Consider the following 13,206-nt stretch of genomic DNA (forward strand, 5'->3'; position numbering starts at 1 on the left):
TATATAACACATAATACCAACACTAAACAGTACATGATGCTATACTAGCAGTACAAACACTACTATAGAAACAGAACACTACTATAGCTGCCAAACGCACATGCCAATTAAGCTTGTTCCTCCAATATTACACAATCTCACATTCATACAAGTAACAACACCTATTTATATATGCCTAAACAAACTAAGATTTCATACAAGACAGATGGTAGCGCAGTTGACCTTGAAGGCAGTAAGAAAATTCATCATCTTATAATTGGTCTGAGAATTAATGCTAGCCACGCCACACGGTCTGTATACCTGTCTGTTAATCTATATACTCCACATATATATACTATACCTAAATCCAATGAGTGAAAACACTAGGGAAAAATTACTCCCTCCTTAATTAATCAGTACAAGAACAAGACAGTGTAAAATTTCTGAGAAAAAAGATGCATTTCTGAGAAACAAGACAGTGTACAAGAACATATGGCACCAGAGTTGAAGAGTAACCACACAGTCTGTAGATTAGTCGAAGTGCTACCTGCTGCTGCTGAACCAGGGGAGGGGAGGAAGCAGAATGGTGACCACCAGAGTGGAAGAGTAACCCCATGTCGATGGATGAAGATGACAGCGTAACAGACAGGGGAAGCATTTGCATGAACCGTTGTCAGTCTCGACGAGCAAAAACGCGACAGGCAGGGGAAGCGGCTGCCGGTGCTACATACTCGGTGGACGCAACCCCGCGCTGGCCGGAGCTGAAGTTATCGATGTAGCGCACACAGTGCTGCTCCAGGGTCACCGTGGTGTCGCCGGAGGTGACGCAGACCACCCCTGCCACCAGGGGCCCTCCTCCTCCGGTACCTGCAGTGCACGCGCGCGCGCGCGCACACACACACACAAGAGAAGCTTGCTGTCTTTTAGTTCCGTCGAGGCGAATCTATCGTCGGATGCTGCGTCTCTGACGAATGAATTGGGGATTGATTCGTAAGGGGTGGGCGACTTGTTGGCGGAGAGTGAGTGGCGGGCGACGAAGGCGGCCACGGTGTCGCGGACGCGGAGGGGCGGAGCAACGCGGAAGAAGGCCGCCGCCTCTGTCGTCAGAGCTCTAGCGGTGGTGGCTACAATAACAGGGAAGAGGCGATCCCGAGGAAGAGGGCGAGTAGAGGAGCCACCTAAACCAATGTCAATAACCGGTTGGGCAACCACGGTTTGAGCCTGTAAGACTATAGCTGGCCAAACGGGCCGGGCCAACCAGACTGGCCCGCGAGCACGCTGGCACGACCCGCCATGGGCTAGGCACGACATAGCCTAAACGGGTCGTGCCCGGCACGAGGCACGCTTTGGGCCGTGCTTGGGCCTGGAGGCTGGGCACACGGGCCGGCACGGCACGACCATGGCTCAAAATAGTCCGATAGGCACGGCACACCCCGTAAAATACAGTCCAAATAGGCCTAAAAATCAGTCCAGCAGGCTGAAAATGTAAAATACATTTTTTCCCAACAGTCTGAAAATGTGCTACCCAGAGTGCTAAACGGGTCAACGTGCCGGCCCGTTTACTAAATAAGCCCTGCCTAGGCTGGAGGCGCAGCACGTGGGTCGGCACGGCACGGTCCGTTTACTAAACGTGCCTTCATGGGGCCGGCCGTGCCTGGCACGATTAGCATGGGCCGTGCCAGGCCGGCCCGTTTGGCCAGGTCTGTAGGTCACACCCAACTGTTAAAAAAATAGTGAAAAAAAAAAACCAAACTCAGATTTACTCTCGATCCCGCACACTGCTCGCTCCCATCTTTCCCCTCTCCCCGTCTTCTCCTGTCAAGTCGTCGCCGCCGCCGTTCCCGCCGCCAGGCCCAACCGCCCCCGTCGCCGGCCGGAATCTCTCCTCCGCCGACAGATCCGGCCGTCCCAGGCTGACTCCCGCCGGATCCCGTCCTCGGCGCGGCCGGTCGCGCGGGGTGAGAGGAGCTGCGACACCATGGCTTAGAGGAGCTAGGCCCGACGCCCGAGAGACCATCCCGAGCCAGGAGAAGCACCAGGACGACCGCTCTTCTTCCCCGTCCCGAGCAAGGTGAGCTTCTCCCCTGCTCTTCTTCCCCGTGGCTCATCTTGTTTCGTACTGTGAGTGCACATTGCATATTTTATTATTATTTTTACTTAGGTCTAGCTAGTTCTGTGTGTGCAAATTGCTATATGTGTGCAATTTTATTTCATAAGTCATTGCAGACTGATGTATGTATGGAAATGTGCTGCCATGAGTGCTTATGTGTGTGCATAGGGTCAGACCCTAGGTCGGACTGTCCAACTTGGGCAGATTTCAGCAAGCTCTGCTTCTTGATGATGATCCTTGCTTCCCCTCCCAGTCCCTTCTTCTCTTTGCTTGATTCCTTTACACCTGAGGAATTCCCAAAGTTCCGGAGTGAGGTAGTAGCCATGTCTCACATGCAAGTATAGGGGGCTCATAGAGGAACAAAGTCACCTCGGTTTCAATGGCATGCCCACGAGCTCCTGTCAACGGCCCACTTGGAGTTTGCGGGGTTCATGGTGATCCATGGGATGCTTCGCACCACAATGGCTCCTACATCATTGACTCCTGTGTGCTTCCTAGCTTCTAGCTTTCTGTTTTTCCGTCGTGTTCACCATGTCCGTTGCTCTTTCATGTTTATCATGCCATGCGAGTCCATCAAACCTTTATTGTCATGTCAACCTTCTTTCTTGTCCTGATCCTTTTGTGTACAATTTGGCCCTTCAGGTTATGGTTGTCTTCTAGAGGATTTCAGTGGCCTCCTTTTGCATCGTTGTTGATCTATGCCCATCCTCTTGTCGCCGAGCTTCTTTTGCCGCTGGTCTCTTGTGCTATGATTTTTTGCTACATGCTTCTTCTGTCCCACCTTGGCTTTACTCAACAGGTTTTTGAAGACTCCATGCTACAACTGACACTATAGAGACACTGATTTTGGAATTCACTATTTGGTAGTGTTATATTCTTCAAATGCAAGGAGTATTAATTGGCGGTCTAGGTATCTTTACGTATTCGTATCAGTCTAGTTTTCCTTGCTTGTAATCCGAGTCCCTTGTAATGTATATTCCCCCTTGGGCTATGCAATAGAGATAAGTTGCTCATCTAACAATGCTAACTTATTTCTATGTTTTAACCATACTATATGCTTTGATCCGTTGCAGATAAACATACAATCTTAATGGGGCATGATCATATCACTCATATAGAGGTAAGTTGGTCAGTCCCAAGTATTATATGTCTCTATAATCACTTTATGCTGACATTTCTTGTTGTTCTTACTTTTTTTGGGGTACAGAAGCTCACGGCGGATGGTTCCGTTGCTGGTATGTTCTCTGCTGCAGTTTTCTAGAATCATGTGATTTTTCACGCATAATTCTTCATATCAAATAGAGAGAATGTGTGTTTATTTTTGCGTCTCTTTATTTCTTCTTGGGTATTGAATCCACATAGTCACTCGTTATGCAAGTTTCCATTTTGTGGAGATGATTCTCAGCCTCAAGGTACTGATGAAGTTAATTTCGGACATTTGCTGTTTTAATTTGTATGTACCTCTACCTCACAAAAAAAAATTGTATGTACCTCTACATTTACTTTTTTGTGATGAATGTACATCTACATTTGACGTGCTCTTAAAATATACTTTTCTTGTGACCGTTAGTACCCAATTATCACTTGTCATCTACTCCCTCTGTTCCTAAATAGTATAAGACGTTTTGGCAGTTCAATTTAAACTGCCAAAACGTCTTATATTTAGAAACGGAGGTAGTAGTACTTAAACACTGAGGATTCTAAATTGCATTATTTTTTGGTATGTCGTTATTTATATGGATGTACCTTGTATTCCTTACGTGTTTCCTTTTTTGTAAACTAGACAGGAAATGTTGCCAGGAACCTGGCTGCGATGAGATCGTCAGTGGAAGGGTAATGTACTGCAATAGTCACACTAGAGGGCATTCATCCCAACAGCTTGGTTACCTCCAGAGTTCACAGAAAACCTCAGATTTATACATGCCCCCTGTTAAAGGCAGACAGTGTACTGAACCCAGTGCCAGTGCAGAGCAAGATGTAAGTATCAAGTATGAGGGGAATGATCAAGGCAAACTCAATGATAGATCTGGGGATACTCAGGGAAACACTGGGCAACTAATCTTGGGTGGCCCTGACACACTTTGCAAGCACGACAACTGCAAAAAGCAGGCCCAGAGCAACGCATTGTACTGCAAGCTACATAGTGGTGGTAGTAAGGGTTGCCTAGTACGGGGCTGTGTGAAAGCTGCACATGGTGGCACGCCTCTGTGCATCGGCCATGGAGGAGGGAAGCGCTGCATTGTTGCTGGATGTCCAAACGCTGCATGTGGCCAGGGCCGTAGCGAGCACTGTGTGAGGCATGGTGGTGGCAAGAGATGCAAATTCGAAGGCTGCGTGAAGGGGGCACAAGGGAACACGGACTTCTGCATCAGGCACGGCGGGGGAAGGCGGTGCAAATCCGAAGGATGCACAAAGAGCGCACAAGGCCGCACGGATTTCTGCATCAAGCATGGCGGCGGCACCCGGTGCCAGTTCCAAGGATGCAATTCCAGCGCGAAATGGGGGACGGACCACTGCTCCGTGCATCGGAAGAGTTTGCTTGGCGAGACGCCTGAAGCTCTGCCGCTTCCTTCTGCCAAGCGTCGCGGGGCCAAGAAACCCAAAAAGGAAGTAAAGCCGCCGCTTCTGGCCTCCCAGCTGACTGTCACCACTGCCGCGTCTAGTGCTGGGAGCAGCACACCGCAAGCAAAGGGTATTCTTCATATGCCTTCAAACCGTGAATTGTCGCACAAGATCGTGATGGCGGCCGGGCAGGCTGCCATGGCTCCTGCTCAGGTTTTACCACTGTCCATGAAACCTCCAGCACTGTCCATGAAACCTCCAGCGCCACCGTCGGGGACGGAGAAGGAAGCCGCGACGAGCAGCACGACACTGAATCTTTAGAAAACATCCATGGTGCAGGTGACTGCTTGCATTGCATGCAGGCCGTCAATCTCTGATTACTGTTTCGGACCAAAAACATCCATGGCTTTAGGAGGAGACTTGTCCATGGTAAAAGTTGTTGCTGCCGGCTTGACATCGCTTTTTTCTGTTTGGTCTTTTTTCCGTCTAACATGTCAAATCTATATATTCTGTAATGGCGCGTGGTGCGTCGTTGTGTGGAAACTGCTTCCCTCGTCGGACTATATGAGGTTGTGGACGATTGGCTAGAAATCTGCATCATCCTGCAATGGCGTGTGGTGCTTCACTGTGGTTGCCGAGTGCTGACCATGTGAGAATGATAAGACCGTCCCCAACCGGACTGGGCTAGCTTGTCCACGGACATGTCTGGACAGTGTATGACCATGTCTGCTTTTGACTCTCATTTGTCTGTGCATCGTAGTCGTGTTCTCCAAATTGTATGGGATTGAGTTATCCTAAATACTTGTAGTGCATCTACACTTTTTTGATGGCAGCGAGCGCATCTTGTTCAAGCCGTTCGATCTCGGCGTGCTCGTGATGCTGATTCTTGGAAGGTAAACACAGTTATGGTGGGGCTGGGTGTACCTTGTTATTCAATTACTGGGAATCTTTTTCTGTTTTGGAGGAACACCTTGTTGTTCAATTACTGGGAATCTTTTTCTATTTTGGAGGAACACAAGCATGTGCTGATGTCATCCCGTTCCATTTTTTTAAGTTATATCTCATCACATCGTAGGGTTGAAGAAGCGGTTAAGTGGCACATTGTGCTAAGTGCTCGAACCGTTGGCTGATCTCAGCTGTATCGCCTCATACAGATTAGTTAAGCGAGAAAACAAACAACTACTCCCTCCGTCCCATAATATAAGAACGTTTTTGACATTAGTGTAGTGTCAAAAACGTTCTTATATTATGGGACAGAGGGGGTACATAGGAGCTCCATGGTGGACCACCAAAGATCCGTTTTTAGCCTTAGGTTTTCCACGATGAGCTCTACAAACCCGATCGGTATAGCTTCTTCCCTCAAGGGCAAGAATTTGGGCCGGCCCACTATAACACAACAAGAATTCATCAAGTTTGAAAAATGTTCACGCATTTCTAAAATTGTCCAGAAGTTAAAAAGTATTCTTGTTTTCTATTTTTTGCACAAATTCAATTCCTTTTGTGTTTTTTTGGAATTTTGAAATCCTATTCACATTTTTCAAAAAAAATCACATTTGTCAAAAAATGATCTGAATTCCAAGAGTTTTTCACATGCTATGAAAAAATGTTTCGAATTTTCAAAGTTGTGTCGCATTTTTTAAATAATGTTTTTGGAATTTCGTAGATAATGTTTTTAAAAAGGGTCTTGGAATGTAAGCTGCGGACTCGACTGGGCAGGCCCACCAAACATGAAGCGAGTTTTTTTTTCTAAACACGCGACGTAAAATTTCTTTCTTTCTTTTTATTAACACGCGACATAATAATTCCGAAACAAAAACAACTGAAACGAGTTTTATTTTCTTAACACGCGACATAAAAATTCTTTCTTTCTTTTTATTAACGCGCGACGTAATAATTCCGAAACAAAAACAACTGCCATCGTGTCAAACTTGGGACCTGGCAGGGTTGACCTCATTCCGGTAGCCACTACACCAACAAACTATGATTAACATAATTAGAGGCCCGAGATATGTAATCAGAAGCCAAAGCGTCAAACATTGATAACATTTTTTAGGGGCAAACAAGTATTGAAAACGTATTTTTTTTCCTGAAATTTTCAAATATTTAATAAAGTGCAGGAACTTTTTGAAAATTTCAAATATTTTTTTAAAAGACCAACAACTTAGTGAAAACAAACACTTTTTGAAACATAAACATTTTTTAAGCCTGAACAAAATTTTAAAGTGCGAACACCTTTTGAAACATTTCAAGAATATTCACGAGTTTCAAAAAATGTGTTTGTGACATTTTTAAAGAAATGTGTGTACAATGTAAAAAAAAATGTTTGCGTTTTGTAAAAAAAAATGTGTCATAACCTTAACAGAATATGCGTGGCATGTGTTTGAAAAAAGTGTATACAAATTAGAAAAATGTTGATCCATGTGAAAGAGAGTTTGTGTAGTTTTATAAAAAAAATATTGTCATTAACAAAATGTCAGAAGTTTATCCAAAAATATACATAATGTATTGAAAAATATACATGTAATTTAAAAATGTACATAATGTATTGAAAAATATCAGAAGTTTATCCAAAAATATTTAATGCATGCATTAAAAATGTACTTCCTCTGTCTCGGTTTATAAGGCATGCGCGTCATTCTAGGTTGACAATTTAGCTAACTAAATTTGTATTATATTTGATGAAAAATATATGTTTGAAAACTACATCCGCTTAAGAATCCAATGATAACAGTCGGTCTGAAAAAGGGAATTGCAGCAACTTGCTGGTATTTGTGGTGGATGCGTTGCCAGCAAACGCATCATAACCAAATGTCCCCAGTTACACGGTGTGCAACGACTGTTCGGGCTATCTGTTTAAACTAACAAAAATCCCTGAAGTTCAGAAATGGACCTGTGAATCGTCAGGGTATCAAGTGGGCTAAAGCATCTCATGGAATGGTGAAAGTAAATGTGGACGCATCTTTTATTGCTGATGAATTGAATGGATCTGTGGGTGTGATTATTAGAGATGAACATGGGATGTTTCTTGCTGCTTCAGGATCACTAGTTATCCACATTTCGGATGCACATACAGCAGAAACTTTGGCAGTGAAGCATGGGCTTATGTTAGCTCATGAGTTGGGCTTTCATTCCATCGAATTAGAATCGGATTCGATTGAGGTGATTAATGCTTGTTCAGGGCAAGACAGAATTTGGAGTGGAGCCTCGGCAGATTATGCAGAATGTTTCTTCATGGCGGGTATGATAGGTTCAGTTCAATTTTTTGCATTGTAACCGGGAAGCGAATGAGGTAGCGCATACCCTAGCTAAGTTTGCTTATGATTGAAATGAGTCTTGTGCGTGGGTCGATGAACCGCCGGGGTTCTTGATTAATGCTCTGGTTAATGATGTAACTATTTTGCCAAATTAATAAAGTGAGCCCTGATGGCATTTCCTAAAAAAACAAAAGACGCCGGTGGGGAGCATCCAGTACATCAATTATGGCAAGATCAGTCGTCGTAACGTGGCTACTTCTTTAGTTGTTGCTTTATTTATAAAGCAGAGCGAAAGCCTATTTCAAGAGACCAGTCTGTCAATTATGTTTTCAAGGACATCAAAACTTCAAATGATCCCTTTGGAATCGGTGTGGGGTCGAAATACCTGCATTTGCTTGTGTTCATGGTTAACTAAATACAGTATATATCGACTCAGCCGAGACACGGGCGAGACGCCTAGCCAGCCGCCGCCTACCCAAAAAAAACTAGCGTTTTTATGCCTCCCGCCGGCGTCGGCGTCGGTCCGCCCCGTCTACCATGGCCTTAGGGCCAGGACAGAGTGGATCCCGGCCTTTTCCGGTGGGAGGGCTCCGATTTTAGATCTTTTTTCGAGATTTTGTTAAGGTTTGTGTCCTACTCAGAAAGGCGAGACGACGGCGACTCCCTGAAGATAGAATAAAGGTCTCCCCACCTAGTCCCCGTTCCGGTGATGCGTCTAGCATCGTCGGTGGGTGTGTGGAGGTGTGTCTCCGGTGGATTTGCTCGGATCTGTTCGTCGTTCGTCTTTGTTCATGTGTCTTCAGGTTGGATCCTTCTTATCCACACCCTTCATTGACGGTGGTTGTTGTTCTGGTGCGTTGGTTCTACGGGGCCTTAGCACGACGACTTCCCGACTGTCTACTACAACAAGGTTTGCCCGGCTCCGGCGAGGGAGGGGCGATGACAGCGGCGCGTCTTTGGCTCGCTTCAATGCTTGTAGTCGTCGGTAGGTGGTCTACGGATCTGGATGTAATTTTTATTATTTGTAGTGTTCATTGTACTATCATGATTGAAGATGAATAGATCGGAAGTTTATCCCGCAAAAAAAACTAAATACAATATATATGTATTGCCTTTTGGCGGAAAAAGTGTTGCTTGTTGGTTTGTTTTTTGCGAGAAATGTATTGCTTGTTCTTATTTAAATCAACTTCTTAGATGCGGTGCAGAGTTGAAATTTTGAATTAAGGGTGTGGCTAGATCTCAGTCGATCGAGATTTAACTAAATCTTGGTCAACTGATAGAACATATAAAAAAAGAAAGAAAGAAAATCAAAGAACCTTTACACAGATCTTCATGTAAAACGTCAGCAATATTGCATCGACTGAGATTTAGCAATCCCTCTGAGTTAATCATCGTCCATTCAATCTTTATACACGAACCAACTCTTGTCAAAATTTACACGAGATGTTACTGTCACAGCTAGCTGCTACTGTAGTATCGATTCAGTTATCTACCGTGCGGTGCTCCGTGGCGCCGGAGCGAATCTCCGGGGCGGCGCCGGCGACGGCGTCGAGCCGCTCGACGAGCTGCTGCGCCGTGGGTCTCGCCTTGGGGTCCTCGCTGACGCAGGCGCACGCCAGCTCCAGCACCCTCGCCGCCTCCTCCCGGTGCCGCTCCGGCACGGCGGCGTCCACGGCCTCGTGGCCCCGCCCCTCCCGCCGCAGCCGCACCGCCCACGCCGTCACGTCCCGCGCGCCGAGCCGCGCCGCCATGTCCACGGGCCGCCGCCCCGTCACCAGCTCCACCAGCACCACCCCCATGCTGTACACGTCGCCCCGGTACGTCGCCGCCGGCGAGTGCCCGTACTCCGGCGGGATGTACCCCAGCGTGCCCACCAGGTCCGTGGTCACGTGCGTGTCGTCGCTCCCGCGCGCCAGCCGCGCCAGCCCGAAGTCCCCCAGCCGCGCCTCCATCGCCGCGTCCAGCAGGATGTTGCTCGACTTCACGTCCCGGTGCATCACCCGCGCGCCGCCGCCGTGCAGGTGCGCCAGCCCGCGCGCCGCGCCCAGGGCGATCCGCAGCCGCGCCGGCCAGGGGAGGGCGTCCTTGCCGGCGTCCGCGCGCTCGTGGAGCCAGTGGTCCAGGCTGCCGTTCTCCATGTACGGGTAGATGAGGAGGCGGACGTCCTTGCCGAGGCGGCAGTACCCGCGGAGGGCGACGAGGTTGCGGTGGCGCACGCGGGAGAGCGCCTCCACCTCCGCCCGGAACTCGCGCTCCATCTGCTGGAAGTCGCCGGAGAGGCGCTTCACGGCGACGTCGCGCCCGTCGGCCAGCGTCGCGCGGTACACCATGCCGAACCCGCCGCACCCGACGATGCGGGTCTCGTCGAAGTCCCCCGTCGCCTTAACCACCTGGTCAAGCGTGATCACCGTCGTCTCCTCCTCTTCGTCGTCGCCGGGGAAGAGGAGCACCAGCGTCGACGACCTCGCCGCGGACGAGTCGGTGCTTTCCTCGTCGTCACCGGCGGCCACCCTGCAGGCGTTGTCCTCCTTCCGCCGCCTCGACCATGTCCGCCACGTCACGGCAAGGCCCACGGCGACCAGCAGCGTTGTGCCGACGCATATGGCCGCCACGACGCCGGCGCTGGCGGCGCTCCTTCGGCCGTCATTTCTCCCGGTCGTGCTGCCGTCCGTGGCCTGATCATCTATCTTCCGGTCGCACTTCCGTCCCACGTGGAAACCGCACAGGAACGGGTTCCCGGCGAAGTCAGCGCTCGAGAAGGTGAAGAACTGGCCGCCGATGGGGATCTCGCCGGAGAGGTTGTTGTACGCGACGGCGAAGTGGGAGAGGAAGCTGAGCCGCGTCAGCGACTCCGGGATGGCGCCGGAGAGCGCGTTGTGCGACACGTCGAGGGACTCGAGGCTCGTCATCCCCGACAGCTCCGGCGGGATGGGCCCCGAGAGGCCGTTCCAGCTCAGGTCGACGATGTGCAATCTGGCCAGCGCTCCCAGACCCGCCGGCACGCCGCCGGTGAGGTTGTTCCGCCCCAGCACGAGCGACGCCGGGAAGCTGCTCACCTGGTTATACTGCCGTCCTTTCGCCGACACGTTCCGGCGCATAAAGAACGGGAAGTCCTGCACCTTCTGATCGTCGTCGCCGCGGCCATTGCCGCCGCCAGCCAGCAGCGCCGGCATCCGCGTCAGGCTGGCCGGGACCTCCCCCTGCAGCGAGTTGTTCGATATGTCGAGGTAGAAGAGGCGGTCGAGCTCGCCGAGCAGCGGCGGGATCGGGCCGGCGAGCCGGTTCCACGAGATGTCGAGCACCTTGAGCTTCCTGAGCCCAGCGAGCCACGCCGGGATCGCGCCGGTGAGCTCGCAGTTGGCAATGACGAGCACCTCCATCTTGGCGAACCCGTCGATGCCGTCCTCTGGCATCGCCTCGCCGCCCCGGAAGTTCTTGGTGAGCACGAGGCTCGTCAGGTTGGGCAAGCGCTGCAGTATCCTCAACGCCGACGTGACGTTGGAGAAGCCGTTGCCGGTGAGGGACAGGAAGGAGAGCGACGGGAACGCGGCGAACGACGGCGGTATCTCGCCGGTGAGGAGGTTTCGGCCGAGGTTGAGCGCCGTCATGCCGGCGCACGCGGGGAGGCTCGCCGGGATGAGGCCCGTGAATTTGTTGACGCCCAGGTCGAGGTAGACGAGGCTATTGACAGCGCGGAAGTCGAGGCCAATGGCGCCGGTGAGCGTGTTGTTGCGGAGGTTGAGGACGCGAAGGTTCACGCACAGCGAGAGCGTGACGGGGAGGCCGCCGGTGAGCAGGTTGCTCGGCGCCGAGAGCTCCTGGAGCGTGCCGGCGAGCGCGTCGAACGCCTCGGGCAGCACGCCGGAGAATGCGTTGTAGGAGAGGTCGAGGCGGACGAGGCCGGTGAGGTTGCGGAGCCCCGGCGGGATCTCGCCGGAGATGGAGTTGGTGTGGAGGGAGAGGTACCGCAGCGATGTGGCGGCAAAGAGGTCGTCGGGGAGGGCGCCGGTGATGCCGTTGCCGTCGAGCGAGAGGTCGAGAAGCGACCGGCATTGGCCGAACCCGACAGGGAAGTCGCCGGAGAGGCTGTTCATGGACAGCCGCAGGACCCGCAGCCCCGGCGAGGACGCGCAGACCCCTGCGGCGTCCACGGGCCCCTCGAAGCCGTTACCGGACGCGTCGTACGCCGTGAGGTTCACGGCGCCCGGGAGCACCGGGTGGCTGCCGTTGAACGCGTTGTACGACACGTTGAACACCCGCGCCGCCGGGAGCTGGAGCTCTAGCTCGAGCCCGATCGCGCCGGCGAGCGCGTTGGAGCTGACGTCGAGCACCTCGAGGCGTCGCAGCCGGAGGAGCCCCGGCGGAAGGCTCCCCCGCAGCGCGTTGCCGGAGAGGTTGAGCACGCGGAGCCCCGTCAGCCCGGCGAGCGACGCGGCCACCTCCCCCCGGAGCGTCCGGTTCGGCAGCACCACCCCGACGACGCCCGCGCGGCCGCAGACCACGCCAGGCCACGCGCAGCAGCCGTCGTCATCGTCCGACAAGGCCGGCCACCCATCCACAGTGGCATCAAGGCCGGCCGAGAACCCTCTGAGCGCGGCGAGGTCGCCTGCCCCGCACCGCGGCGAGGGCTGCGCGGCGACGCCCCGGCACCGCGACAGCAGCACGATCGCCGGCAGCAGCAGCGCCGCCACCGCCGCCAGTCTACCTCGCCCCGCCATTTGCAGCTAACGATCGCCCATTCGATCGACGACCACCTTGTCGAAGAAGAATGGAGGTTGCTGATCAGCTGTCAGCGGCTGGGTTTGACTCTTGGCTAACAAACCTTGCTTCCTCTTCCTCCTCCTCTTCTTCTTCGTCGTCTTCCTCTGATTAAATGGATTTCCTGGATGTAGGTGGATTCATGTGTATATATGTATATATACACCAGCTACCAGCCAGCCAGCCAGCCAGTGTGTTTAGACTAGATCGGGAGGTATTGTTGTGTGCTGTGTCATTTTCATGGTTCCTTTCTGATCACAGTGGATGAGGAGCTTGATTGGTTACTTTAATGGCGGTCAGGTCAGGTCAGGTCAGGTAGGGTGCCGGGTAGGCAGGAGCGAGGTCAACGGCCGGGGGAGGCCGACACGTGGCGCCCCCAGCTCCAACCGTGAGATTACGCAGGCAAGTAATCAAACTGGATTTACATAAGTGATCAGTACTAATCACGCCGCTGTCACAAGTCAGAATGAGCTCTGAACGCAGGTGAATATTTCGTGAGAATTGAATTACTGACATCAAGAGCCAGCTTCAGAATGACTGAGT

At 51.6% G+C, this 13,206-nt stretch overlaps 2 protein-coding genes across 3 annotated transcripts; one reads left to right on the forward strand and one right to left on the reverse strand.

The window, feature by feature from the left end:
• The first annotated feature begins 1,733 nt into the window (after nt 1-1,733).
• LOC123143214 (probable WRKY transcription factor 19) lies at nt 1,734-5,238 on the forward strand. 2 transcript variants are annotated; one of them, XM_044562058.1, is made up of 4 exons: nt 1,734-2,050; nt 3,163-3,209; nt 3,297-3,324; nt 3,873-5,238. In XM_044562058.1, the coding sequence occupies exons 2-4, from the start codon at nt 3,180-3,182 to the stop codon at nt 4,970-4,972; spliced, it is 1,158 nt and encodes a 385-aa protein (XP_044417993.1). In that variant the 5' UTR covers nt 1,734-2,050; nt 3,163-3,179; the 3' UTR covers nt 4,973-5,238. The 2 variants fall into 2 exon arrangements, with proteins under 2 accessions (XP_044417993.1, XP_044417992.1); XM_044562057.1 differs by lacking the exons at nt 1,734-2,050; nt 3,163-3,209 and having other exon boundaries at nt 3,240-3,324.
• Nucleotides 5,239-9,265: 4,027 nt separating this feature from the next.
• On the reverse strand, nt 9,266-12,835 carry LOC123143215 (phytosulfokine receptor 1-like). The gene has a single exon (XM_044562059.1). The coding sequence runs from the start codon at nt 12,621-12,623 to the stop codon at nt 9,387-9,389; it is 3,237 nt and encodes a 1,078-aa protein (XP_044417994.1). The 5' UTR covers nt 12,624-12,835; the 3' UTR covers nt 9,266-9,386.
• Between the last annotated feature and the right edge of the window lie 371 nt (nt 12,836-13,206).

This window comes from Triticum aestivum, chromosome 6D, assembly GCF_018294505.1.
Source record: "Triticum aestivum cultivar Chinese Spring chromosome 6D, IWGSC CS RefSeq v2.1, whole genome shotgun sequence".
Taxonomy (NCBI): Eukaryota; Viridiplantae; Streptophyta; class Magnoliopsida; order Poales; family Poaceae; genus Triticum; species Triticum aestivum.